Source organism: Brettanomyces bruxellensis, chromosome 9, assembly GCF_011074885.1.
Source record: "Brettanomyces bruxellensis chromosome 9, complete sequence".
Taxonomy (NCBI): Eukaryota; Fungi; Ascomycota; class Pichiomycetes; order Pichiales; family Pichiaceae; genus Brettanomyces; species Brettanomyces bruxellensis.
Window position 1 is genome coordinate 120138 of NC_054690.1, and position 25741 is coordinate 145878.

The 25741-nt window shown below is 38.1% G+C and overlaps 10 protein-coding genes across 10 annotated transcripts; 5 read left to right on the forward strand and 5 right to left on the reverse strand.

The window, feature by feature from the left end:
• Positions 1-998: 998 nt before the first annotated feature.
• BRETT_001938 (uncharacterized protein) lies at positions 999-6410 on the reverse strand (the record flags this gene model as incomplete). The annotated part of the gene is made up of 1 exon (XM_041280476.1): positions 999-6410. The coding sequence occupies one exon, from the start codon at positions 6408-6410 to the stop codon at positions 999-1001; it is 5412 nt and encodes a 1803-aa protein (XP_041138267.1).
• A 334-nt stretch (positions 6411-6744) lies between these two features.
• Positions 6745-8199, forward strand: BRETT_001939 (uncharacterized protein; the record flags this gene model as incomplete). Its single annotated transcript, XM_041280477.1, has 1 exon — positions 6745-8199. The coding sequence occupies one exon, from the start codon at positions 6745-6747 to the stop codon at positions 8197-8199; it is 1455 nt and encodes a 484-aa protein (XP_041138268.1).
• A 276-nt stretch (positions 8200-8475) lies between these two features.
• Positions 8476-13009, reverse strand: BRETT_001940 (uncharacterized protein; the record flags this gene model as incomplete). The annotated part of the gene is made up of 2 exons (XM_041280478.1): positions 8476-10119; positions 10685-13009. The coding sequence occupies 2 exons, from the start codon at positions 13007-13009 to the stop codon at positions 8476-8478; spliced, it is 3969 nt and encodes a 1322-aa protein (XP_041138269.1).
• Positions 13010-13658: 649 nt separating this feature from the next.
• On the forward strand, positions 13659-14828 carry BRETT_001941 (uncharacterized protein; the record flags this gene model as incomplete). Its single annotated transcript, XM_041280479.1, has 1 exon — positions 13659-14828. One exon carries the CDS (start codon positions 13659-13661, stop codon positions 14826-14828), a length of 1170 nt encoding a protein of 389 aa, XP_041138270.1.
• A 1218-nt stretch (positions 14829-16046) lies between these two features.
• On the forward strand, positions 16047-16778 carry BRETT_001942 (uncharacterized protein; the record flags this gene model as incomplete). Its single annotated transcript, XM_041280480.1, has 1 exon — positions 16047-16778. The coding sequence occupies one exon, from the start codon at positions 16047-16049 to the stop codon at positions 16776-16778; it is 732 nt and encodes a 243-aa protein (XP_041138271.1).
• Positions 16779-17276: 498 nt separating this feature from the next.
• BRETT_001943 (uncharacterized protein) lies at positions 17277-18178 on the forward strand (the record flags this gene model as incomplete). Its single annotated transcript, XM_041280481.1, has 2 exons — positions 17277-17570; positions 17609-18178. The coding sequence occupies 2 exons, from the start codon at positions 17277-17279 to the stop codon at positions 18176-18178; spliced, it is 864 nt and encodes a 287-aa protein (XP_041138272.1).
• Positions 18179-18347: 169 nt separating this feature from the next.
• Positions 18348-19022, reverse strand: BRETT_001944 (uncharacterized protein; the record flags this gene model as incomplete). Its single annotated transcript, XM_041280482.1, has 1 exon — positions 18348-19022. The coding sequence occupies one exon, from the start codon at positions 19020-19022 to the stop codon at positions 18348-18350; it is 675 nt and encodes a 224-aa protein (XP_041138273.1).
• An 835-nt stretch (positions 19023-19857) lies between these two features.
• Positions 19858-21567, reverse strand: BRETT_001945 (uncharacterized protein; the record flags this gene model as incomplete). Its single annotated transcript, XM_041280483.1, has 1 exon — positions 19858-21567. The coding sequence occupies one exon, from the start codon at positions 21565-21567 to the stop codon at positions 19858-19860; it is 1710 nt and encodes a 569-aa protein (XP_041138274.1).
• A 1048-nt stretch (positions 21568-22615) lies between these two features.
• DPH5 (diphthine synthase) lies at positions 22616-23497 on the reverse strand (the record flags this gene model as incomplete). Its single annotated transcript, XM_041280484.1, has 1 exon — positions 22616-23497. The coding sequence occupies one exon, from the start codon at positions 23495-23497 to the stop codon at positions 22616-22618; it is 882 nt and encodes a 293-aa protein (XP_041138275.1).
• A 322-nt stretch (positions 23498-23819) lies between these two features.
• On the forward strand, positions 23820-25475 carry BRETT_001947 (uncharacterized protein; the record flags this gene model as incomplete). The annotated part of the gene is made up of 1 exon (XM_041280485.1): positions 23820-25475. One exon carries the CDS (start codon positions 23820-23822, stop codon positions 25473-25475), a length of 1656 nt encoding a protein of 551 aa, XP_041138276.1.
• Positions 25476-25741: the final 266 nt, after the last annotated feature.

The window sequence follows — 25741 nt, forward strand, 5'->3', positions numbered from 1 at the left end:
GTATGAGAAGGGTTTTCTCCAACTTCTTGATACACTAAATACCCACATCATACTTGCTTCCACTACGTAAGTATTGTTTGTCCGTTGAATTGCCGGTGAATGGAGGGAAAAAATAAAAATCGATTGTACTTTAACCTATCAAACACGTTAACATTTCTCCAAAATACATTCTAGACAATTGGCCGCCTTTTCTTTATACTTCTATATTTAGAAGTAACGCGTTCTATTTCTACATTATCTTTTTTCTTCACCGAATAGTGCACGCTTTCTTTCTGTATGCTTTTTTTTTCCACATTCCCCTGTCCCAAACCTCATGCCTTTATTCGACGGGATTCATTAGCCTCATTTTATTTTTAGTCCATTTAACTTTTTTTGACTATCTCCGATTCAAATTTTCCCTTATACCGCTCACAATAATCTTCAGGAACGCGTTCTCATCAAATCAATTTTATTTCATATTTCGTTGCCAAGAGATCTTTCAAAACATGAAATTTCCTCATTCAGTTTATTCATTACAGTTTTATACAATAGGTAGTCATACATCTGAATGCCTTTTTTTGTCTCGAGGCTGTTTTGACCTTGTTTTACCTCTTTTTAATCCACGATAGTGTTTCGTAATAAACAACTCAATCATCCATTTCCTGTACGGGTCGTATTTGTTCATTGAGCTCCAAATTCTTAGTCTATTTTTTTTTCAGCCTGCAAATGAATACATATATTTTTTCGACTTTTAGGTTAAAATAATAGTTACATTCTTAAAATGCATTTTCCAAGCGTGGCATGAAAGCCCTCACATCAAGCAGAAGTATATTGGAAGCATGTTAATCTTAGTAAACGATTCAAAGTGATCTGTATCGACACCTTTATTGCACTATTCGTCAAAAATTTAACTAAGACGGTGCTTATTTCAATACCAATCTACCGACCCTGAAACTAGGCTTTGACTTACAACGTGGATATTTATTGAAGGACAACGATATATAGCAACGATACAGCAGTTAAATCCAGTATTTTGTGAATGGTGGCACTGTCGGTTTTGCTCTCTGAACTGTGAGCGGTGCTTCTTCTCCTGTATCATTATTGTTCTGATGGTTTGGCTGAACAAGTCCGAAATTCGACTTCGGTATAAAGGCATTTATAGAACCTTCGAAGTACTTTCTAACGATAATCGGCACAATCATAATACCTAGGAAGAGAATCAGAATCAAGAAGTATAGTATCGCATATCTTTCTGCTCTCCGTCTACGCATCCTGGTTTGGGTGGTGGTATGTATTGGCCCCTCCAATTTCTTAGAGGGGTTAATCCACATTAAAATGCAAGAGTGCCAATGATCAATGTATGGAATAAATAGAGCTGGTGTGATGCAAAGAAGAATCGTGTGACCGAGTATGAAATCAGCTGCAAATAGACTCAGCTCCGCGATCTTGACAAAAAGCTCTCTGATTGGCTGGGAAAATATGTATTTCAAACCAACACCCTTGGCAATCCACTTTCCAGACCACCAAGCCTCATTTCCATAGTCTGTCCTCATTTCTCGACTTAAGAAGATTACATTGCCGGCATTAATTAGCAATCTTTGTAAAAATATTGTGGTTGTAAAGCAACACAATGCTCTACCGGCATTCCATCCTTCGAGCGCCCATATTAGAACAAAGTTTAGAACATGGGCAAGAATTGCAAAGAAATGAGCAATTGCAGCCAATGTAGGAGCCACTTTGTGACAGCACAAGCTGAAAATAGGACCCATCAGACAAGATAGGGGGAATATACAGAGTAAAACCACAATGTTTATAAGAGATGGTAACACTGTAACGATTCCCAACCTAGTCAATGAGTTAATTGGTGCCGGATTCTTGACTCCGCTTTGTGCATTAATGAACATATATGCCAAAATAAAGATTAGTGCTTGGAAAAATGGAATGATGACCTCAGAGAAAAGCACGTTAAAGAAAGGTGGCTTCGAAAAGTTGGCCGTGGCTAATTGCTTCTCGTTATTTATACTTTTCAACTTCTTGAATCCAGTAATCTTCGATCTGTTACTTTTCACGTAGCCTATCCAGGAGCTTTCACACTTATTTGATTCTGTTCGTGTAAGCCATCTGATATACTCCCTGTAATCGAGAAAGAATTCCGTCCAAGTGAACTGATGGGGATTGAACAAAAATGGGGAAAAGCAAAGCGATATGAATGTGATCCAAAACCAGAGAATTGCTGGCTGCCACATGGTCACCACTGCAAATAGTAGGACAAGAAAAAGTCTCATACCGGGATAAATTCCCGATGTTGCATATGATATATAGAGTTTGACAAATGGTATTCTGGAAATCGAAAATCCTCTTCCAGTAGAGATATATTGCGCACCACCAAAGATGATATCATTTTTAAGAGAACCGGCGTATATCTGGCAAACAAAGACTTCAAATAATGGCGAGAAAGAGAAGAAATGCATGAATAATCTTCTACATGCCTTCCATGGCCCATGCTCTGATATTTCATGCAAGATAAGTGGAAGAAAAGATATGAAGAAACATATGAAAATAGAAAGCACATATCTTGTCACCCAATCAAGAACCGGCTGAAGATTCTGACAACCTAACGGAATCTGAAGATCCGTAATCGGAACATTTTTGTCGTATAAGCATGCTATAAGCTCATGGTTCAGAGAGCCAAGACTAAAAGCAATTAACACAAACATTTCTAATGAAAGCATTATGAATAGATTATTGAGATGGAAACCGGGATGTGCATAATAAAACGACAAAAACCGATCAAGTGACATCTGTGTTCCCATATAGAAATACTCTCTGGAAAGCATTTGTTCTCCCATACCTCCGCCAATTTTAGTTGTGAAGTTGAGGATCGATCCAAATCCAAGATCTCTACCCTTTCCGCATTGGAAGTAATCACAATGTTTGATTCTCCCTCCTCTGCAAACAGCATTCATTCCCGCATATATGTCCTCGTTTAAATGAAGACCTTTTTGAGCCTTGGAAATACCTCCTCTAGTTGTCATGAAAATGGCGTTTATAAAATCTGGATGACCATAATGAAGTTTAGCGCCTATCTCGGCTAGAGTCCTTGCAAACATTGTACCAAACGTTTGCTCTTTTGAAGCTGCGACATCTCCAAGAACTCCACTACGTTGAGAAAATATGTACTCCCTAGCACCAAGAAATGCAACTGGACTGCTGATATCATGCTTAGAAGGATGGACATACGGACTAACTTCATCAACATCGAAGCTTTCGAATTCAGCGAGTACGGACCGTATTTTCAAACATTCTTCAAGATAATTATCCTGATTCGCATCTATAACTTCAATATATTCTCCTCGGTAGAAAATGATTGAGTTGTTCTGATTATCTGATTTTCCATCACCCAAAATTGGATTTCCAGAAAGACGAATTCTGTACAACTGATTTAACTTGTTTCCACTTGAATCATCTGTCACGGTATTAAGAACAGAATAATAAGTTTTCTTCTGAGTTTCAGGATCTATTTCTTCCTCTAAGCAAGCAACTCTAATTTCAGGAAAAGACCTTAACAAAACTCTGAGATCTTCATTCTCAGAATCGGAAAACTTTTGAAGTCTTTGCATTGAAACAACAAGCTTGAACTTTCTACCTGCAACAAGATCAAGATACTTCTCTGCACCTTCATTTCCTCCAAAATATTCAATCAGCTCGGGGTTTTCAACTCTGTGCAATAACTTGATAGCTCTCCTATAATTCATAAAGCCGGAAATTGTGCGATAAAGTGTCTGCGTCCTTAAGGATGCCCATATTCTTGTCCTCAATTTGTATTCAGGAGCTGCCGCCTTGAATCCGATACAGTAATATGGCAAATCATTTATTTTATTTTCAAGATATTCAGATTCAGACTCAAATTTAGGCTCCATTTCAAGAGGCCCTTTGCAAGAAAGAATTTTTGTATCCCGAACAAAAAAGCTCCATTCGTATGGATACATCTGTTTCAAATATTCTAGAAGTGACATCTTAGAGTGTGGATCTTCTTTAATAATCTCCTTTAATCCTAAGAGGATTTTTTCCCCATAATGAGGAATGAACACAGTAAAAGTAGGCATTGCTTCAACTGGGATTGGCTCTGGTATTGTTGTGGAGAGGGATTGCGCAAAAAACGAGATTCTTCTTTCTGCTTCTGAGTTTCGGACAAAGAAGTCAGACATCTTTTGGTTACTATCATCTTGAAGTAAGAAAAACGCTGGAGTGCGCAATGCTAAACGCCCGTCCTGTTCATCGGGAAGCTTATCATATATCAAACGATGAACATGATCCGCACTTAAAAGGTGCTCCCTATAAAGTGAAATAACAATCGCATTCCAAATTTGCGAAACCAAAAGATCTGGCTTGTATTTAACTTCCATTTCACCGGTTGAAAGTAATTTTGAGTATATCCTTTGAGGTAGTCTCGTGAAAACATTTCTCCAGGGTGAAAGTATTGATATGCCACTTGAAAACGAAAGGGAAAGGGAAATGACACAATTCCAAATAATATACCATAGATACGTGTCAAGGAAAAATAAGACAATATCTGCAAGGTACATAAGCCCTAAAACAACCAATGCCTCATTGCGGCAAAAGAAATCCCCGAAAGGATTTTCTCCGTAACATCTTGACAAATCCATATGATGCAAATTCCTGATAGGGTCGCGCAAAGAAAGCGTTAAAAAAAAGTAGGATTCAATAAACTTAGCAGAGAAAACTAAAATCCACAAAAGAATGGATAATATCCTGTTGGTTTGTTCCATTTTTGGATATGAACTGGTAAATATTTTCAGCGGATCATAAATAACTGTATCTGAAAGTTTAAACCAGTTGAATAACGATGAAAGTGGTTGGAAGGAAAACCATATTGTAGTGCAGATGGATATACAAAATTGTGCTATTGCCAAACCAAGTGCAAGGTCTGATTTCGCGTCCAAAGGAACAATACCGAGAATGAAAACGGAAGGGCCCGCATTAATTACAGTGATAATTAAAAGAAGGAGAAACCGAATAAATAAGGATTTTCTTCCAGGCCAAGAGAGTGGGACAAATATACTCTCACCAATGGTAGCCAATATCTGAATGATACAGCCAACAGTGCTTCCAAGGGCCGTAACGGAAAGTGTGGCTTCCAGTTTTGGTTTGTTATTAATCATATATTCATAGTTGGCAGTATACAATGTTGGAGAGTTGAAACTTGAATAATACCAAAACACACTGAGATGTATAATCCAAACCCTGGAAAAATTTGTTAACAAATGAAGCCATGTTCTTTTTTCCCTGTAAGTTTTGTAGAATGCCGTCTTCCAGACAACATGTCCTAATTTTGAATAACGTTCCTCCTTTGGAAGGGACATGATTTTTTCTTTGCTATCCAACTTGATTCTCTCCAAACCCTTACGGTACCAAAAGAGCTGATTGATGTCATCATAACCAATAATAGACTGATGATCTTTTTCCCTTCTAATGTACTTTCCATCAATTAATTTGAGTTGTTGACTCATATAAAAGTCATATAGTGGATTGATAACGTTCTCCAAATAACTGAATTCTTTTGATACCGGAAGCTTTTCATTATTTTTAAGAACGTACACCAAATAGTCAAGAGCACATTTATAAATGAAGCAGAGGCACTCAGATGCGAACCTGATGTTATTGGCTTCACCCCATATCAAAAAATAAAGTGCAAGTTGTCTTACCATATCAGGTGGAGTCAACATTCTCATTCGCTGTCTCCATCTAAATTCTACCATCTCTATTCGCCTCTTGGGATAGAAATCCATTTGTACTGTATTTCCAATTTTTTTAAGTCTCCTTTTAATTTCCTTAATATCAATATCATCGAAAAGCTCCGGATCATCCTCCTTCATGCAGCAAAAATACCAACGTCTGTAATTTGCATTTTCACCACCAATATAGTCAGCATGAAGGGTCAACAACGCCAGAGCGGCTGACATTCTGCTGGCTCTAGAATCCAATTGAACCATCATATGATCGTACATATTTTCGACTGAGCTCTTCTGAAAACCGAAGATGTCTCTGAGCTCTTGAAATATTTGCCTAATTTGATCCTTTGAAATTGGATTTGAATCATCGTTGGTCCAAGAATAGTAAGGGTCTGGATCAAGTGGTGCTGGCGGCTTTACTTGGTAAGGATCAAAGGCAGACATTCCCTCGTAAGGGACATATTGAAATGGATATGGAGTTTGATAATTTTGATCAGACAGTTCAATATTATTAGGCATTATTGGAGTTGAAATAGGAGGTTGAGCTGAATATGCTTGTGACATATCAGGTGGATATGGAAGTTCATTTGCTGCGGAGTGTTGAGCATCATTGTTACTTCTCTCATTATTATTGCCTGAATTCGGAGAAAACCTATCATAGAGCATATAGTCATCCATCTTGATTGTTTGAATAGTTATGAAATTTTATGTTTAAGTATGAAAAAAAAAGGAGTAGAATTGGTGGAGGGGAAAAGATATAAACAAAAAGGGATTCCTTTAACACTTCTACTGTGGAAGATTGATTGTATTTTTCTATTTAGTTCTTTTCCTATTCGGAACAAGGAGAAGTGCGAAAAGCGCGAGCTAAAGCGTGAAACTTTTTTTTTTTTATTCTGACCTCTCGGGGTAGAAATAAAAATTTCAGCCAGATCAATACATACCTATTTCCACCATCATATTACAGAATGTACGGTCAATGATTCCAAGATCATTATCACGCTTGATTAGAGAAATGTCTACAATATCTCTGAGAAATTTGAGTCCTCCAATTTGTAGGGGTTCAAAGGTTCTTGACAAGTCGGCTTTTACCGTTAAATTTAAGGTATGGTCCATTCTTTTTAGAGATCCAAAGCATATCGGACAATTCTTGAAAAAGTTCAATAAGGAATCGATAAGTATACCTAGAATTCCATTTATAGATTGCTTGAATACAAAATCATCAGCAGGTAAAGAACTTTTATCTTTGGGCGTTAAGAATAAAGCGTTAAAAGTGATAATTTTAACGGACAAGTTGAGTGTCACGGAGAAGGATAAGGAAGAAGAACCAAAGAGTATAAGGTATACTCCAGAAAAGTTGAATGATGCTTTATCGGAGGAATGCATTGGCTTTATCAAAGATTCTGATGCCATATATCGTATACACGAACTTACTTTTGGATACGACTTTTGGAAAGCGGAGGAGATTTTGAAAGCTGTACTACCAGAAAATCTGTTGGATGACGTTCCGACATCTTTCACAAAAGCCGGCCATTTGGCACATTTGAACCTTCGCGACGAATATAAGCCGTATGATTCAGTGATAGGGCAGGTGATATTGGATAAAAATCCAACGATTACCACTGTTGTGGACAAAGTTGATACTGTTGGCAATAAGTTCCGTACATTCAAGATGAAGGTCATTGCTGGAGAACCAAACTTTATGGTCACACAGCGTGAAAGTGGATGTGACTTTACATTCGACTTCAGTAAAGTTTACTGGAATTCACGTCTTTCAACAGAGCACGGCCGCTTAATTAAAGGATTCAAACCTGGGACGGCGATCTGTGACGTAATGGCCGGTGTTGGTCCATTTGCTATACCAGCTGGGAAAAAAGAGTGCTTTGTCTTTGCAAATGACTTGAATCCAGAGAGCTATAAATATTTAAAACAGAATATCCAGTCGAACAAGACTTCTAGCAGTGTGATACCATTCAATATGGATGGTGCACAACTGATAAAGGACTCACCCAAGGTGCTTATGGATTATGTCAAGGAGCACCCCACGATAAGGACGGTTTCACATCCAAATGGACATGCAAAAAGAAGAAAAGTCAGCGAACTTAAGGTGCCACATTTTTTCTCCGAATATGCTATGAATCTTCCTGGATCAGCAATTACATTTGTACCAGCATTTGTCGGTCTTTTCTCTCATGCTTTTTCAGGAATGTCAAAGGAAGAAATACAATCGCTCCCTGACTATAAACTTCCTATAATTCATGTGTATCATTTTGAGAAATTTTCGCCAACTGAAAAGCCAGAACCATCCGAGGAAGAGCTGTTCTCAAGAATTCACAAGAAGATATCGAATTATCTTAATTACGACATACCTTTTGAAAAGCTGTCATTTCACTTGGTTAGAAAGGTTGCACCAACCAAACCAATGTACTGTATTTCATTTGAGCTTCCAGAGGAAGTTGCTTTTGCCTGATGAAAGATATGCTAGTGTACATCGAAATATAGTGTGTTAAATGTATTATAATCTCCAAATTTATAAAATAAAAGAAAAAGAAAGAAAAAAGAGTGCGCGTCACCTGCATTCGTGTATCAAAATATGTGTTCGTGTTAGTGTGAAAAGGTGTGATAAAATCCGGTTGAAGTATTGGCACAATTACTTCATCCAGAGCGGAAAAGGGCGGAAAAGAAATCAGTAAAAGAAGGAAATGCAACCATTTTAGTGTCTATTAAATTAGCCATTATGCTCATATCAAGAACTCATTAGTTCCAAGGCTTTAGATCTCCATCTAAGGGAACTCCAGAACGAACCATAACTCCAGGTTAAATCCTCAGCACCTTCCAGATAGCCGCTATATTTATTAAATTGTTCACTCATATGACCTTCAGCATCCACATGCTTCCTGATTATAGCCAAAAATGTGTCTGCGTAGTCAATCAGGGACGCTGTAACGGATTTGAATGCCTGAGAATTGTAAGGAATATGGATCGTTTTGGCTGAGGTTGGAAGCGATGAAATGTAAGCAAACAACTGGGACTGCTCGGGCTGGATTTCAAGACCCTTTCGAAGTTTGTATAGATTGTATACTAGCTTGTAAATTAACTCTGATGCTGTAGCGGTGGATATAAACCAAGGATTACCTTCACTAATCCCGTATCCGTCGTATATATCTTCAGGGTATCGTCCGAGAGCATATCCCGATGAAATTCCAAGTAATTCATGATTGATTGGGTATCTGTATTTCATATCATCCATTAATGCGATTAAAGTGTTCATAACAGCAGCATCAGTGATTGGGAATGGAATATAAACAGTGTCTTCGGAGTCATCTATATCATGAGCTCTGAGAGAGGCTAAAACTGAGGCTATATCTAAACCAGATCTGCGGCCTTGGATAACCAGACTAGGTGTTTCGATAAGGTATGGTATCCGTGATGGTTTAAATCCGGAGTCGACAGATATGAAAAAGCGGAGACTGTTAAAGGCAATTACCAATTTTTTGTGTAATTCAGAATCCCCGAATCTGTCTGCCAAATTCAAACCGATCTTTAAGGCTTTAAGCTGCGTCAAACTTGTAAAAAGATGTATTGAATCCACCTCCTCCCAGAGATCAAACCCTGTGCTGCTCCAATATTTAATGATGTAACTAAGATCGGGCTTTATAATCTTATCGAAAACAAACTGAGAACCTTGAGACAACAACTCGGGCGTTGTAAAGTTCTTCTGGTATTTATCAAGTAGATCGATATAGTTAGCAATCGTTATAACTCTAAGACCGGGTCCGTCTCTTTGGGGTCTTCCCCAAGGACCATTAAACGGTGTTGAATCGGGCATGAATTTTGGCTCACCGAGACCTGCTAGTGTTTTAAACCCCCCGGAAGGATTCGCAAGTCTCTGCAACTTGTAAGAGTTGATAATGTAAGCTTCAATTATAGCTTGTAAATTATACATGACTGGATCTTCGAACAGATGGTCATCTAAATATTCGACCAAGGAGTTCACGGTGATCGCAGCATCTCTCACCCACTGATAGAAATAATTTGGTCTTATTTTCGAAGGTGAGGCAAGAACAGCACCTGGTGCTACACTTTTATCTTGACATTTGGATCCTCCGATATTTTCTAAAATTCTCTCAAAAGCTCTATCTTTTTGCTCTCCAAGCCACATTTCGAACTCAGTATTGCTAGACTCTACCTTAGACTTAACTCCTTCTGTTATCACCTGCTCAGAATTATCATCCTGGAAAACAGAACTGAACCAACGATTATTTTTGTCGTGAGACAAAACTTTTGCGAGTTGGAACGGAGAAAGCTTGCCTAAGAGTGCAAGAAATGGCCTTTCAGCATCTTCATAAGATGTGATAGGTCTAGGCACCTCTGCCAGAATAGCAGACTTCTGGAGGTAGTTCAGAGGTAAAGTTGAAACATCTTGGATCAAAAGAAAAACTATTGAAAAAAGATAAAACGGTGATATACGCATCCTTCAGTATATTGCACTTTATAGATGTGTAAAACCAACGGTCAGTGCAAAATTCGGTTTGTAAGTGCTTTATAGTAGTTTGTGGATAATCCTTATATTATATATGAAACAAAGAAAAGCCAGATAGACGGTGAAGAAATAGTGGGGTTTAAATTTTTTCTTACTTAAACATTCTGGATTGATCATTCAAAATTTGGCGTCTAAATCTGGCTTGAAAAAAATGATCCGATAGCAGAACGGCATTAAAAAAAAAAAAAAAAAATTGTGGGGAATATATAATAATAATCCGATTATGGTACATACAATGACGAAGTAATGTCACATAAATTTATTTTGGGATCAAACATACTCAGACAAACACCTTTTCATGACTAAAAAAAAATCAGCGCAAAAAAAAGCATTACCAAATTGAAAAAACAAAAACGTCTATTATGCCATACCAATAAACCGAATACCAAAAAGAACGCTTTTTTTATTCGACCTCAAATACCCCAATTCGCCCCTTGTATTGTGAACCATCAGAAACCCTATAGTAACCATATCTAGGCATCCCCACGATCAAGTATCTGTTATTCCCATGCTTGCTTAATGCCAGCGATTTTCCAAATTCCGTGTATCCTATACCGGAAGGCCCAATAGCAATGATGTTATTAGCCACGAAAATTTTTTCATTTCTAATTGTACCGTCTCGGTTTACCCATGAATCCAATATCCGACAAATTGAAACTTCCCAAACTGCACCCTTGAACCCATCATATCCCGAGCCTGAAATAATAACAGTTCCAGTTGACACATCTGAAAAGGTAGCGCTTGTTCCAAACATAGAATACGAAAAGAAGCTTATTTGTCCTGGCACAATTTTAACGACAAATTGCAATCCAAATCCTCGCGTGATGTATAAGTATGCTGCCCCACACATAACACAATCTCCAACCGTTTCCCCAGAAGCAGAAATCAAGGCCCATTCAAGATGATTGTGTTTGCCGGTCAAAATAAAGTTGTGAGCGAATAGTCCGGACTCTCCGGAAGTAGCACGTGTTTTTGCTGCAATATCTAAAGAACTTATCGAACTGAGATATCTAGCAGTATGCCTATCGAACACTATAACAGAGGATGTAGAAGTCATGCTGATCAATGCAAAGTTTTTTGTAAATGCTACCCCATCACCGAACAGTTCTCTGTTTCCTTCTAATTCAAACCTATCCGGCAATCTGTAAACTTTTTTCACCACATCAGAAAACTTGATCATAACGCACCGGTGGAACATCTTGCCAAATTGCATTTTACGATATACTGAGCGCCCATTTAAAACAAAAACAGCACCTTGCTGAAGCTTTCCATTAATATCAGCAGTTGGTGAACTAAGCACAAGGTCCTCCATGCCATCGCCATCTTCATCGTATGTGTAAAGATGCGAACCGTAATGCTTTAATCCACTACTCCCCAAGGAAGTGGCAGCGCTTTCAAAGTTGATACTAGCTATGATTATACCTTGTGATACAATGTATATTTTAGAGCTTCCTGGTTCTGAAACAGCTAAATATTCATTGCCCCTGGATAACGTCCAGGGAGCGGTTTTAAAACCAAATCTAGGTGGATACCTTAATCCGGCTTCAGATGGAACAACATCTTGAGTAAGACTTATTTTTCTCGCCTCGACTAAACCAGACCTCTTGATAATTTGGCCTATTGATAGTTCATAGACGGCACCATCACCTCCATCTGAAGGAGAACCAACTGCCAAAGTTCCATCAGAAAGAACTGTAAGGGAGTACCCAAAGAGAGAATCCGGAATTATTGATTCTAAAGTTTTGCTGCCAGTATCTATCTGTGAAATTTGCAAGGTTTGTCCCTCAGTACGGAAATCCTCATATAAAAGAGCCTTCTTGGAACCATTGAAAATGGAACATACCAACCACGAATCTTCGTCCAGATCACCATTGAACCACCTGTTAAGATTCTGCATACAGTACTTGGTTGTCCGTATCATCTCGTCTATGCCTCCATAAAAGTAATCATCCAATGTTTCGGTAAGAAGAGGTGAATGCTCCCAGTAGTAACCCAAACTTCTGACAGATAATGCAGTTTTGACAGTTGACGTTTCCCCTTGAAGGGCAGCATACCCTCTTAGAACACAAATCTGCACCTGCGATTTGAACAGGGATGGAAACCCAAGCCGATTGTATACCTCTATAATATCGTTGATGGGTATGCTCCAGCGGGTATTATAATATTCCTCAAGTTTATCCTGGTCTGCTGTTTCCAAGTTGGAAAACATTTTTGGTAGTAAGATGAAGTCTCCTGCAGTATCTAAGAAAGTATGTGCATCCGATACACTGCCATTAAATTCAGCTGCAGCGAGAAACGGGAGTAAACCCTGATGTGATCCACGAAGAGAGTGCCAAGACACATCAGCAACTTGATGTGTGAATATCCCATAGATAAACGCCTTAAACTTCATTAGTTCATCAAATTCCTGTTCAAATTCTGCCGATGCTTGTTGAATTTTTGTCAATTGAGCTTTCTTGCTTAAATATCTATTCAGCTTTTCAAGATAAAGTTCCGTCGCCTTAGCTAAGAATGGAGGCCAATGAGCAGCTTCAGCATAATCGGACTTCCCCATACAGCCATAAAATGCATCTGGATAGAAAGCGCCTGCTAAATAGGAAGAATATTTAAATCTGATGTCCATGGGTAGAAACGGGTGAAGTCTTGAGGCAATTGTTAAATGAACAGATATACCTGCGGCAAGGCAGTGAACCGATAGCAGCAGGAGTAATACTAGAAACGAGATAATTCGGAGCATTATAACTTTAGTGGAATTCTGTAATATAGCACAGCCATTGTCTGAAACACAAAAATCATGAATAACTTATAGGATAAACGTTTTGTAGATGATTATTTAAAGGATATCTAAGCCTAGAGCATAGGATGATCTAAAATAATGCGGAGTAATTAAACCTATTGATGAATCGCAGCTTTCGGCCTTTGGGCAACGCTTTTTTATTTTTAAATATTTTTAAATATTTTTTTTATTTTTATTTTTTCTTAGTTTATCTACGTACACTTGAGCTAAAGGGAAGATAAATATGATACTATCAAGGAAAGTATATATGCTGTAACATAACGACAAAAGAGTCAAACTACTAATTTAAACATATAATCTTCACATTGCTGATCACATGAAGGAAATACCGACAGTGCTTTTACTGCTGTGCGGGACCTCATGCTCAATTTCTCTAGTCATATCCACTCTTGCCATCTATCTTCAATTAGCCAATTACCGAAAGCCGTTCGAGCAAAGACTCATAGTCCGCATTCTACTCGTCGTTCCAATATTTGCTGTATCATGCTTTGTTTCACTAGTCAATTTTCAAATCGGGCTGTTTCTAGAACCTGTGCGAGAGATGTACGAGGCCTTTGTTATCTATACATTCTACAAGCTCCTCATATTTATGCTTGATGGCGAGAGGGCAATCATACAAAATGCCCAGGGAAGAGAGCCTACTGAACACTTTTTCCCAGCAAAACTGATTTTAGGGCCAATTGAGATATCAGACCCCAAGCAATTCCTAACAATAAAGAGAATGATTCTTCAGTACGTTTGGGTTAAACCCCTTCTTTATGTTGCGATATGGACATGTACTTTACTTGGATGCTATGATACGAATGATATTTCATTGAGCAGTGCGTACTTTTGGCTCGGGATAATATACAATATGAGTGTTTCAATATCGCTCTACTATCTTGCCCTTTTTTGGAAGTGCCTTTATTCGGATTTAATGCCTTTTCATCCATGGCCGAAGTTTCTCTGCGTGAAAATTATTGTTTTCGCATCCTATTGGCAGGGCATTTTTGTCGGTACCTTAAACTACTTTGGCATTTTTCACGATACAATACCAGCTGATAAGAATCCCCAGTCGTTGAATACAGGAGTGGTGATTCAGAATGCCCTTTTATGCCTTGAAATGGTTCTTTTCTCTTGGCTCCACTGGACCTCGTTTCCTTATACGGATTTTGATAGCAAAAGCTTGCCTGATTCTGCTAGGGTGAAAACTTGGACGGCATTTAAAGATTTCATTAATATCAGCGATCTTATTTATGACCTCAAACTTACCACGATGTATGGTGATAGTTACAATTTTCGAAAGTTTGATTCCGTGAACGACTTGAGTGTTTACAGAAAATCAAGGGCGTTCAACAAAAAGATATACCAGGGATTGAGAGTGTCACATGATGGGTCAAAGCACTGGGTCTCAGGTGTTGGTCCCATGCCAAATTCAACAATACCATTGATGAAAGATTATCTTCCGACTTCTACACCATACATGGAAGGTGGTGCTGTCGGAATTTCGCACGCTCAGAGTGGCCTGGGCAGTGAATATTCTTCCATATCCAATGATAAAGACGGAGAAATGGTTTCGAACAAACTTTTTGAGAATCCGGATCAAAGCGATGATTTCTCAAAGGATGAAAAACTTTATCATTATGTCAAGAAGCATTACATTACAGATAAAGAAATAAATTATCCAATTGTCTACGACTACAGGCAGATTGCTTATTCGCATAAAATCACTCAAATGAGAACCCAATTGAGAGCCCGTGATGCTACCGGGATGGTATAGCCGTTTTTTTATGAAGTGAGAACAATAGTTATGTATATGCAGATCTGTAAGTATGAATGCACAGCAACATTCTTTCTATGGGTAGGAAAAGGGGTTTTGCTTTCAAATTTTTTTTTCTCAATAATTTTTTAGCTGCCTCCAGGTTTGGATTATTAAGTGATTAAATAAAATAAAATACCGTACCCACACTTGTACATATCGATAAGCAAAAATAGACGCCGGATATTATCTTCTTATTCCCAGGCCTTAAAAATCATCAGGTGGAAAAAATTTATATCTTGAATCAGCTCTCTCTATTAGGTGAGATCCAGAAAATTCTTGATACTTTAGATGAGATAAGTTCGGGGGGGAAAAAAAAAAAAAAAAAAGCTGGGCGTGGAAAATGGAAGTGTTGCTAAAAAAAAAAAAAAGCAAACTCCTATTGTTGCGGGCTTCTTGTACACAGAGATTTGAGACCCCAGGTTTCCGCTTTTCAAAATGCCACGGCTGAAGATAGATGGGCAGTGCATTGTTCAGATTCGTAAGCAATCACCAGGAATTATGACGTTACAGGTTAAAGCCACGTTTTAAAAAAATTTTGTTATCAGTTAACCAGCCCCATCGCATTAAATTTTTACCACAGCGTTTGCTTTATTACAAATCAAAATAAGCAGCACGAGCTAACTTATTTAGGGTTACTAATTTGCAATACAAAGTGATTCATAATTATATAAAAGGACACAAATTCTTTTTTAAAAATATCATTGAAGTTGCATCAGCGCTTGCCTGGTACTTTTTATAGCTCTCTCGTTTTGTTAGGTAACTAATATTGGCATACCCATACATTCGGATAGGTTACAGTACTGTAATTACGTGTTAACAAAAAACAGGAATAAAAAAAAGTCAAACACAGCAAATAATTACCGGTTTATGTCAAGTTTGGGTAAAAAGAGACTAAATTGTTGGACATAAGTGTGATCGGTATATTTTTCTAGTCGTATACAAAATTTCTTTGTGGCTTAGGGAAATTTCAGTACCTTTGATTTCAAGGGGGAACGAGATAAGAAAAAAAAAAAAAGCATTTAAAGGGAGGGAGTGAATAGAATATTTCAGATATACCTAATTGTCAGAGTTATCAGCTCAGAAACTGAAAATATACCGTAACTCTCACCATCTTTGAACCGTATTCAACTACACTAGATCACTACAGCAAGAGAGTCCAGTTTTTGCTTTACAATCATGGAAATGCACAGCTCGGGACTTCTTGAAGTTCCACGTGGTCAGGAATATAAGGACAGAGGAAGACACTCAAGGCGGAGTAAATCATTTAACGAGGCTGCAGAACCGAACTTTGTGCTCAGCCATAGACCATTCGGCCAACAGAGTTATGGCAGTACACCTTTGTCTCCAAGAACTTCGATGGATTTACAAAATGGGAATGTTTTAGATACGATGGAAAAAGAACAGGAAGGTATAGTTCTGAAGCTGATGAGAGAAATTGATTTGCTAAAAGAAGAGAATAGACATTTAAAGCTACAACTATCAAAACAGGCCGCGGCAAATTCATCAAACTTACTTATTGTCCCTGCAGCGTCATCATTATCTTCTCAGGTGCCATACAGAATACATTCTTTAAGTAGCTCAACATCTTCAGTTTCTTCACAGTCGTCTGCTCGTGCCAATAATGGTGCCAGGGGCTCATCAAAATGCGATACATTAACAAATAGAAAGCGACTGCCAAGCACTTCAGGTCAGTCCCCAATTTCCTCCAATGTTCCACGATACCCCAGTGGCCTAGAGATTTCATCTTCTAACAGAGCTGAGGAGTTCAAAAAGTGCAGACTTACGGAGAAGGAGTTTCAGACTAATATAAAGGTTCAGAATGAGATGTTCGTTAATCCATTTAAAAAGGATATGGCCAGACAAACACATTACTCCAATACATCTCCCAGTACTATTGCAAGGAGATGATTTAGAAGAACACTGTCGACATAATTTTTTTTTTTTTTTTTCATTTTACAAGGCATCTGCTTATTGCGAGGTTCAAAAACTTTTCTCGAAGATTTTATTCATTTTTGGGTTCGTTATTTTATACATTGATTTCTTTTCTACTTTAATATATACCCGGCTTTTCTTTGGCTAGCCACAAGGTTCATAGTATCTAGGAGCTTATCCCAAAGAGGAAAAAAGTAAAAAAAAAAGTCCTAAAAATTAATCATTCTGGCGTCTAACTTTATGCGATCAACTATTTAAGCATGCTAATTTCGCTTCCCCGCTTTTTCCTGATTAGGCTTTAGCTATTACCAAAAGTTATAATCAATTCAAGCGTTAGATTGTTTATTCTAACAAGGACTTTAAATTGGACAAAATATCCAAGCAGATAAATCGTCAAGTTCTTCCCTTAAAACATTGACCAGTGTAAGCACTACTTATTTCTCTTATCGAGAGATGAACAAGAGAACTTCAATAATGTTCACAAAAATAGTTGCCATATTAGCCTTGACCGGTTTGGCTTTATCCATTCCTTTGGACAGTAACGATGTTATCAAGCCAACTGAATATAATGTCACAATGAATGCAATTGCACCATTACCAAGGTGGTTGACAGAGTTTACTGGCCTAACCGCCTGGCCAGGGCCAGACCCTCCTTATATTCCATTAAACTTTATTGATTTCAGCAAAGTGCCAAATTATCCAAGACGGAAATGGACAAATGCCCACCAACGAGAGATAGCTGCTCGTTTGATTGCTACAAGTGTGTCAGTTATGATGATGCGTACACCTGTCCAAAAATATCTCAGACATTTGATGATGGTCCATCAGCATTTACCCCAAATTTGTTGAATAACTTGAATCACAAGGTCACATTCTTCACCTTGGGAATGAATGTCGTGAGATACCCGGAAGTTTACAGAAGGGCAGCCAGAGAAGGTCATTTGATGGCATCTCACACGTGGTCTCATCCGTTTCTACCTTCACTAACAAATGAGAAGATTGTAGCCCAGTTTGAATGGTCAATTTGGGCAATGAATGCTACTGGACACCATCTTCCTAAATGGTACAGACCTCCATATGGAGCTATTGATGACAGAGTGAGAGCCATTGCCAGAATGTTTGGTATGCAGGCCGTCGTCTGGGATCATGATCTCTTTGATTGGGGTATGGAGACAAAGCCTCCAATCAGGACAAGGCAAAAGGTCATTTCTGATGCCCATAAATTCAAAGCAGAAAATAAAGGTGGACTTGTTCTTGAGCACGATGCATATGAGTCTACTGTCAATGCAGCAATTGAAGTTAGCAGCATCTTTGGTCCGGATCAATTGACAGTTGCTCAATGTGTTGATGGCATTAACTATATTAAAGAGTACTGAAAGCACACACAATGGTGCAAACACATATGAAATTAACGTAACTTAAACCCCCAAGTTTGCAAGAAGTATCAAATTGACATGACTATAGCAGCTGACTATGACTCTACTCGCGTTACAAAGAACCTTGAAATTTAACTATTAATATTACCATTTATAAATGCACCACACCTTATTTATTACTCCAATCCAAATGGAACCTTCCATTAGGGGCTTTGTAGTTATTTAAACATTCAATCACTTCCATTGGTGAGGTGGCAATTGATACAATTTCACCATTTTCCTTGGATATAAAACCTCTCTTGATACATCCTCTGACAAATTCTATAAACTCATCGTAAAAGTGGTTGATATTCAGTAAAACGATGGGCTTGGCATGGATGCCCAACTGTGACCCGGTTGTAATCTCCATTAACTCTTCAAGTGTGCCAAAGCCACCAGGTAAGGCAACAAAGCAATCAGCTTCCTGGGCCATCAGTTCTTTCCTGGTATGCATATCTGTAACAACCGTTGTGACACCGTAACTATCATCTAAAGGAGTTGTACCGTCATGATTTTCAACAGAGTCCTTAAGCTCATCGTTAATCTTTTCGATATCTCCAGGCTTCTTTCTCTCTTTTGACACCAACGCCTCTGGTATTATTCCATGAACGTATTGCCCTGCATCAGCCACAGCCTTAGCCACACATCCCATAAGACCGGTTGTTCCTCCTCCATAAACTAATCCATTGTTTTCTTCTGCTAATAAGGAACCAAGCTCCGATGCCTCTTTGGCAAAGCAAGGATCATCACCAAACGAGGATCCACAAAAGACACAAACCTTTCTCACAGGTGTCTGTTGCGTCATTGTTCGTATTTATCTTATAAATATTTAAGGGTAACTCTCTGAAGAATACTATATGTTCTAGTAAACTTATACGTAAGTAAGACCTAAAAGGATAACATCAGTCAATAATTAGCCAATAATTATACTATGTTGCAGGAAGAAATAGAAAAAATTGAAGTAGCTAAAAATGCCGCCATATCTACAAAATTACACTACCATGTGCGTTAGAAATACGGTGTGCCGAGAATTTATTTCCGCAGATTTCAGATTCAGCTGTAATCCCAAATGTTTCTCTCACTACCGCGGAAACGACGGAAATCTACCGGCATGACTTTGATACCGGCCAAAGTATACCTACCCCCAAAATTTAGCAAAACTCGGTGATTTTATTTAATTGACAACCAGGAAGATTGCCCTTGAAGCTGAAAACATGCATTCAACCAACGTGCAACAATGTATGAGAGGATACGGCTACGGCTATTCCTAATTTAATTCAGTTTGAAATATGCACATAGAAATCAAATCTGGATTGCGATGTTTTTGAGTCGATCGACTTGGGTGACTCTACGGTGGGAGGTCCTACGGTGGGAGGTCCTACGGTGGTTTGTCTCGATTTGGAAGCTTTTGTATTCAAGACATACAACTTATAAAGAAGCATACTATCTGACTGTAAAAGATACTACTTCATAAACAAATAATGCAAAGCTAAAGACTAAAAAGATGATATAAGATAGTAAGAGTAAAGAGCAAACAAACGTGGAAATACTCACACTTAAATACTTATAATTCTATTCGGCGAGGCTTCCCTGAATGCGACGGCTTAGATAAAACCATTGATAATTGAATCACGAATGACTTATGATCTATAACACTCATCCCAGAAATCATATTCTTGTTTGCATCCTTCAATAAAGATCTTTTTTATGTGTTCGTAATTAGTTTTACCTTCTGCAACCTCACAATTAAATGTGTTATTATACGCAGCTTGTAATGTCTTATTGCCATTATCTTCTGTGATCGAAGTTGCTGCCTGGAGCCAGCTTTCATACTGGGATTTACATGGTTCAAAGTCAGATAGTTCAGTGGTAATCACTCCTCCTGTTGAAAAATCGTAGGCAGCCGTTGGTTTGTAAAACCTGGAGACAGCTGGATTGAATCCAAATTGACATGGGATTAATGCCGTTTCAAGTTCTAAAAAGCTGTCACCATTTTTATATTTCTCCATGTAGTTGACATAGGATGTCAAAGCTGGCGATGGATCGATATCCTCGGGGTTGTCAATTCCAAATTTTGTCTTGAGAAGGTTCGCATGACCATGAAATTCTCGTTGAATGATTTGAACTAAGTTTGCAGCCACATCCTTGGTCTCAGGTGACTTTGCAAGGTCATAAAGACGTTTATGGCATGCAAAAAATGACTTGAGATATTTGTAATCCTGGAGAAGAAAATGACGAAGAGCCGAATCTCTCATGGTACCATTGTTGATGGTGCGAAAGAAATCCGAGTGCGTAAATGATACCCACACAGGGTTTGCTTCCTTATCGTCAATCAGTTTTTTCAATACATTGTTTTGTGGTAAAAATGGCGAGTTTTCTTGTAAATACAATGGTTTCCTTATCATCATTTCGGGCCTAGAATCATTTCCATATCTCCATGGACAAGTTAGAGCACCAATCTGTCTTGAGATTGAGTGCCTGATTGACTCATTAACAAACACGATGGAGTTTTTCACTGATTCTTTTAAAGAAATGCCAACTGCCAAGTTTGATGCTATGGACGATGAAAGAATGCATCCTGCTCCCTGTGTATTTTCAGAATTGACGTAATTACTTTTGAATACAATCGTTTCATCGACTTTGTAGTCGTAAAGCACATTGTAAATTAACTTAGGATTCTTTCTGTCAACTTTTAGACCTTGGGCATCGAAAGGTACTTGGCCACCTTTTAATAAAATACTAGAATGAATTTCCTTTCCGAGTGTGACAGCAGCATCGCACAATGACTTCACACCAGTAATGTTAATACGTTGCAAACGAGATTGACCTTTCAAACAAGACATAATGATCTCTGCATCAGTAAGGCTGGGAGTAACAAGGCGGCAGTATTTGAAAATGCCAAGCAATTGAGAAACTAGGGAAGGTCCAAAGTCAGCATCATTTTCAACAATGAAAGGATCCAAAACCACATTTTCAAGGCCTATCTGTTCACACGTTTGTAAGAATTCGGAAACAGGACTAAAGCATGCACTTGGAAGAAGACCAACCTTGACAGCCTTAAGATTTAAAACATCATCTTTTAATGTTTCAAGAACACATTTGACGGAATCCCTCGAGCTTGGGTAAACAGCCTGGACCCCTTTCACGTTCCTTGCGGTAATTGCCGTAATACAAGACACTGCAAAACATTGGCAAAGAGTAATTGTTTTTATATCTGCTTCCAATTGATCTGCACCAGAACAGTCAGATCCAGTAATCGTTAGAACTCCTGCTGGTCTGGTTGCTAATGGTGCAAGCTCTGCCTTAAGAAAAGTAGTAAGATCTTCTGTAGTTGACTGAAATCCTGTCATTCTTAACTTTACTTTCTTGTGAATACTCTGCTGTTGTTCCAGATTGGATATTTTGAAGCTGATTCATAGGAGTAGTTAAGGATTCTCAATTCTTTAAATACATTAAAGATCCATGATACAACAAGTATCAGCCGCCCACGCATCATACTTACTTGCTTTCATGTCAAGACAGATTATTTGTAGGTGGGATGAATTTGACTAATTCTTCAATCCGTTGCATATGTCACTCTGATTTAATCATTGCATTCTTCGGAAATCTGATCGAAAATGGAGAGATATGGCCCTGAAAATTAAAAATAGAATTTCGATATAGAAAACCCGAGTACATCTGACCCGGTCCTATTGTTCTTCGAGTTTAATCGTAAGCTTCAGCCGTGGGTTGAAGGATATTATCTTGTTAGGATTTCAATGAATTACTGTGATAGTTATCAAATTATATTTGTCTGTTTATTTATTTTTTATTGAACTATCCATCCCACGCACCTCAACAACGCGAAAGCGCGGTTTAGATTTTGCATTGTGATTTTTCATGCCATCATCCACGGGAAGAGACTTCGGAAAATATTAAGGCCCATTTCAGTTAATAGTTTAGTTAGTCATTGATTTGTATAAAAATTGAAGTCAGCTTGTGCGGCATATCTTCAGAGTTTTGTATGGAGTTATTAAATCTTTATTTTTGATAAATTGTACACCTACTTTATTTCGCAAAAGCGTGGGATGCTTTTCCCCATCTTTTGCGTTCCTGTAACAGATCAGAAGGGTACTTATACGAGAGCCTACTTCTTCCTTATTCAATTTCTTAGTCCTTAAACCAGAATCGGAAACATCGGGATTTGTGAACCCTATAAATGAAATTTCCATTCAGCTTTTCTATACCAGAGAAGTAAATATGGATGTTGTCAATTCGTTCATTCAAGAAGTATTGAGCATGCGATAAATAACTACGACATCCGCATACACAAGTAATACAACAAACATTAAGATAAAACTCTTCGTGTTCTCTAACTTCGAAGTGCATTGTAAATTCTTTCTATTAAAAACTCTGGAATTAGTTGTCTTTCTTCTCATCCTTTTCAAATAGCTGTTGATCTTTCTTCACGGCAGCTTTAAATGCCTCCTTATCATCAGCATAGTCAAGAAGATACTCAAGTTCCAAATCATGGACTTGATGACCCAACATGACAACGGAATGCAATGGCTTTCCGGCATCATATTCGGACAACTGCTTTAATGTTGCAGCCTTAAATGATTGCTCGGAACTTCCTAAACGTGAAATGGCAACACATGGAGTATCGGGAGTGTATGCACCTTCCTGCTTCTTTTCTTCCACTTCTAGAAGTTCTTGACAGCACTGTGCAACAGACATGTATCTTGGAGGCTCGTACGTAAGATGTCCCTTCATGAGCTCCTTAAAATCAGGCTCCCTCACCTTAATATCCAAAAGAAGAAGTGTGTGCAGTCCAATACGTCTATTTTCCATGATCTTTTCATAAAACGAATCTGGTCTCCATGAATCCGTGAAGAAAACTATTGACACAGCCTGGCCAAACTTATATAACTGTAATCCACATGCTCCAACTGCATTCATCACTGAAGCATTGTGAATGCATTCAACTTGAATACCTTGTTCCCTGGCTCTAATAACCAGATCTGTATGTGTTGTGGCACCAAACACATCACCAACAACCAAAAACGCAACGTTATCCTCCTTGGCATCTGCAAGAATCTCATCAGACTGCGACTCGACGGTTTCCCTATAGGCTATTGTAATTTTCCTTCCATAAAACTTCTCTAACGACTCCTTTGTTGCGTCCATCAGAATAGATGTGTATCCTTCAAGGAAAACCTTCTTACATTTTTTGACTGCTTCCAATCCCCTCACTGTTATATCTTCGGGGTAGGCAAGACCCAAACCAATCATATACAACATTTTAAATGAGCTTGATGGATGGTTCAATATACGTATGACTAATAGTTACCTCTAAATAGAAGCAATATTCTTTCTCATAGATTTGAAGAAGATAAGAAAGAGCGATAAAATTTCGTACCTGAAAATTTTTTGAGATTTTTTTTGATATTTACGTAATTTGATTTTCTTTATTATCATATGTTATCGAACTTTATCGCACACTCTCACTCTCACTCACTTATTACCTGTGACTCTACTAAAGCAAATAGCATGCTTTTGAGATATTTTTCTTGAATAAACCCACATTAATTGCTATTTTTGCGTCACACGTATCAGGAAAAAAATGCCAGTTGCTAATGACGATGAAACTTTGCCACTTCTTGGAAATATTGGCCAAAGTGGCGGTCAAGATTCCAATGTCAGTTTGGGGAAAAGATTACATCAAATAGTGAAGAAGTACCGGCTTGATGTCTGGATTCCCATTATAATTCTTAGTTCTGTCCTAATTGGCATAGCTGTTATATTTTTCCACTCCATTATACCAGATATAGGACAATACGCTGTTGAAGGAACTGATTTCGAAGCGGAAGACATTAACTTTCTTGGGATTTCGTCATCAGGTGGTGTAAACCTTGAGCTGACTGGAACAGCACACAATAATTTTACAAACATAAATGATAAGAGAGCAAGATCTTATTTCAGGTACGGAGGTTTTGTTATCAGAAGATTAAACATGCAAATAGATGATATCGATATGCTCGTTTATGATTCCAAGCTGGATGATTATAATCGCTTGGGATCTGTTCATATTGCACCTTTTTCGGTTAGTACGGTCGATAATTCAGATAGCAAAATGGATTTGTATTTCACTCTTTATCCCGATTCCAAAGGTGTTCTAGGTACGGTGAAGAAGCTTTTAAAGGATCCAAATACACAACTTAAATTACAGGGTGATGCAAATGTTAAGATACTTTTCATGAACGGATATATTACATTGACACATGTTAGAATTCCGATTGATTTGAAAATACCGAAGAATTTATTGGAATTACCAGAAGAACAAGACATAAATATGAATTCTATCAGCTGCGGTAAGGATAAGGAGGCTCTTACAATATCCTGTTCATTTGGAGTATCTGTGGCTGAAAATCCGTTTGAGAAATTAATAAATATTTTGGGGCTAAAAATGATAAATATCCCGGGATCAACCTGGAGATTGCTAGCTAAAGGATGCAAGAAGGACGAGAAAAGCAATACCGGAACATTGAAGATTGATTCATTTTTATTATCAGAAATGAACTCTACCCTCACCGTTTCAAGTACTCTTGATATTGCTGATTCCGATATTCAAAAGTTTTCATCTAAATGCAAGAATGAGAAATTTTCGGCTTTAGATAAATTCGTTGAAGATCTTAGATACAATGATAGGGTTGTGTTCGATTTACGCGGTAAGAGCCTCCCTGGATTTTCAGATGAGGTTTCACAAGCTTTCAGGAAGATCAGCATTCCAATTGATATTCCATTAAATTTTACTGAGAAAACCGCCAATCTTGTGAAAAATGTAACTATGACAGATTTACATTTTAGGTTGCAAGATTTACAGACGCCAATTGTTAGTGGCATTCTAAACGTCTGGGCGGACCTGCAAGGGTTGGAAATAGATGACATGGGTGTAAATGCACTTAAAGGTAACGCAAACCTAAAGTATCAGGGAGATAAGTTTGGCCAGATAGTTATTGGTAACTGGCGAAATGCGACAACTACAATTTTTCATCCGGAGACAGGGAAAACATTGGCATTTATATCTTCGGAGCTCAAGGACATGGTGATTGATATCACTGATTCTTCTGTTTTCAATTCACTGATTATGCAAGCTATGCAGGATGGTCAAAGCGAAATATTCATTGATGCACTTGTGGACTTGAAGATGCAATCGCCAGTTGGAAATTTTGTGATTCAGGATATACCAGGGTCGGGAAAGGCACATTTTAGCATATAATTTTAGTTTTTGGTTTTGGTTTCTGGTGGCAGTACCGCGTGCTGGTGGTTTACAGTAGTCGGTTATGTGTTACATGCATTTATAACTATTCGCATTATTTTTTGGGTTTATTAGCTTTCCGTGGTTCAGATAATCAGCTTTATGTGATCAAAAACCTCTTTAGTAAAATGATAACTACAATCAAATTTAAAATTTCTTAGTATGAGAATCGCATTACTATATTTAGTGCACGGTGTCGATATTCTACGACATCCGAAGTGTGTCCA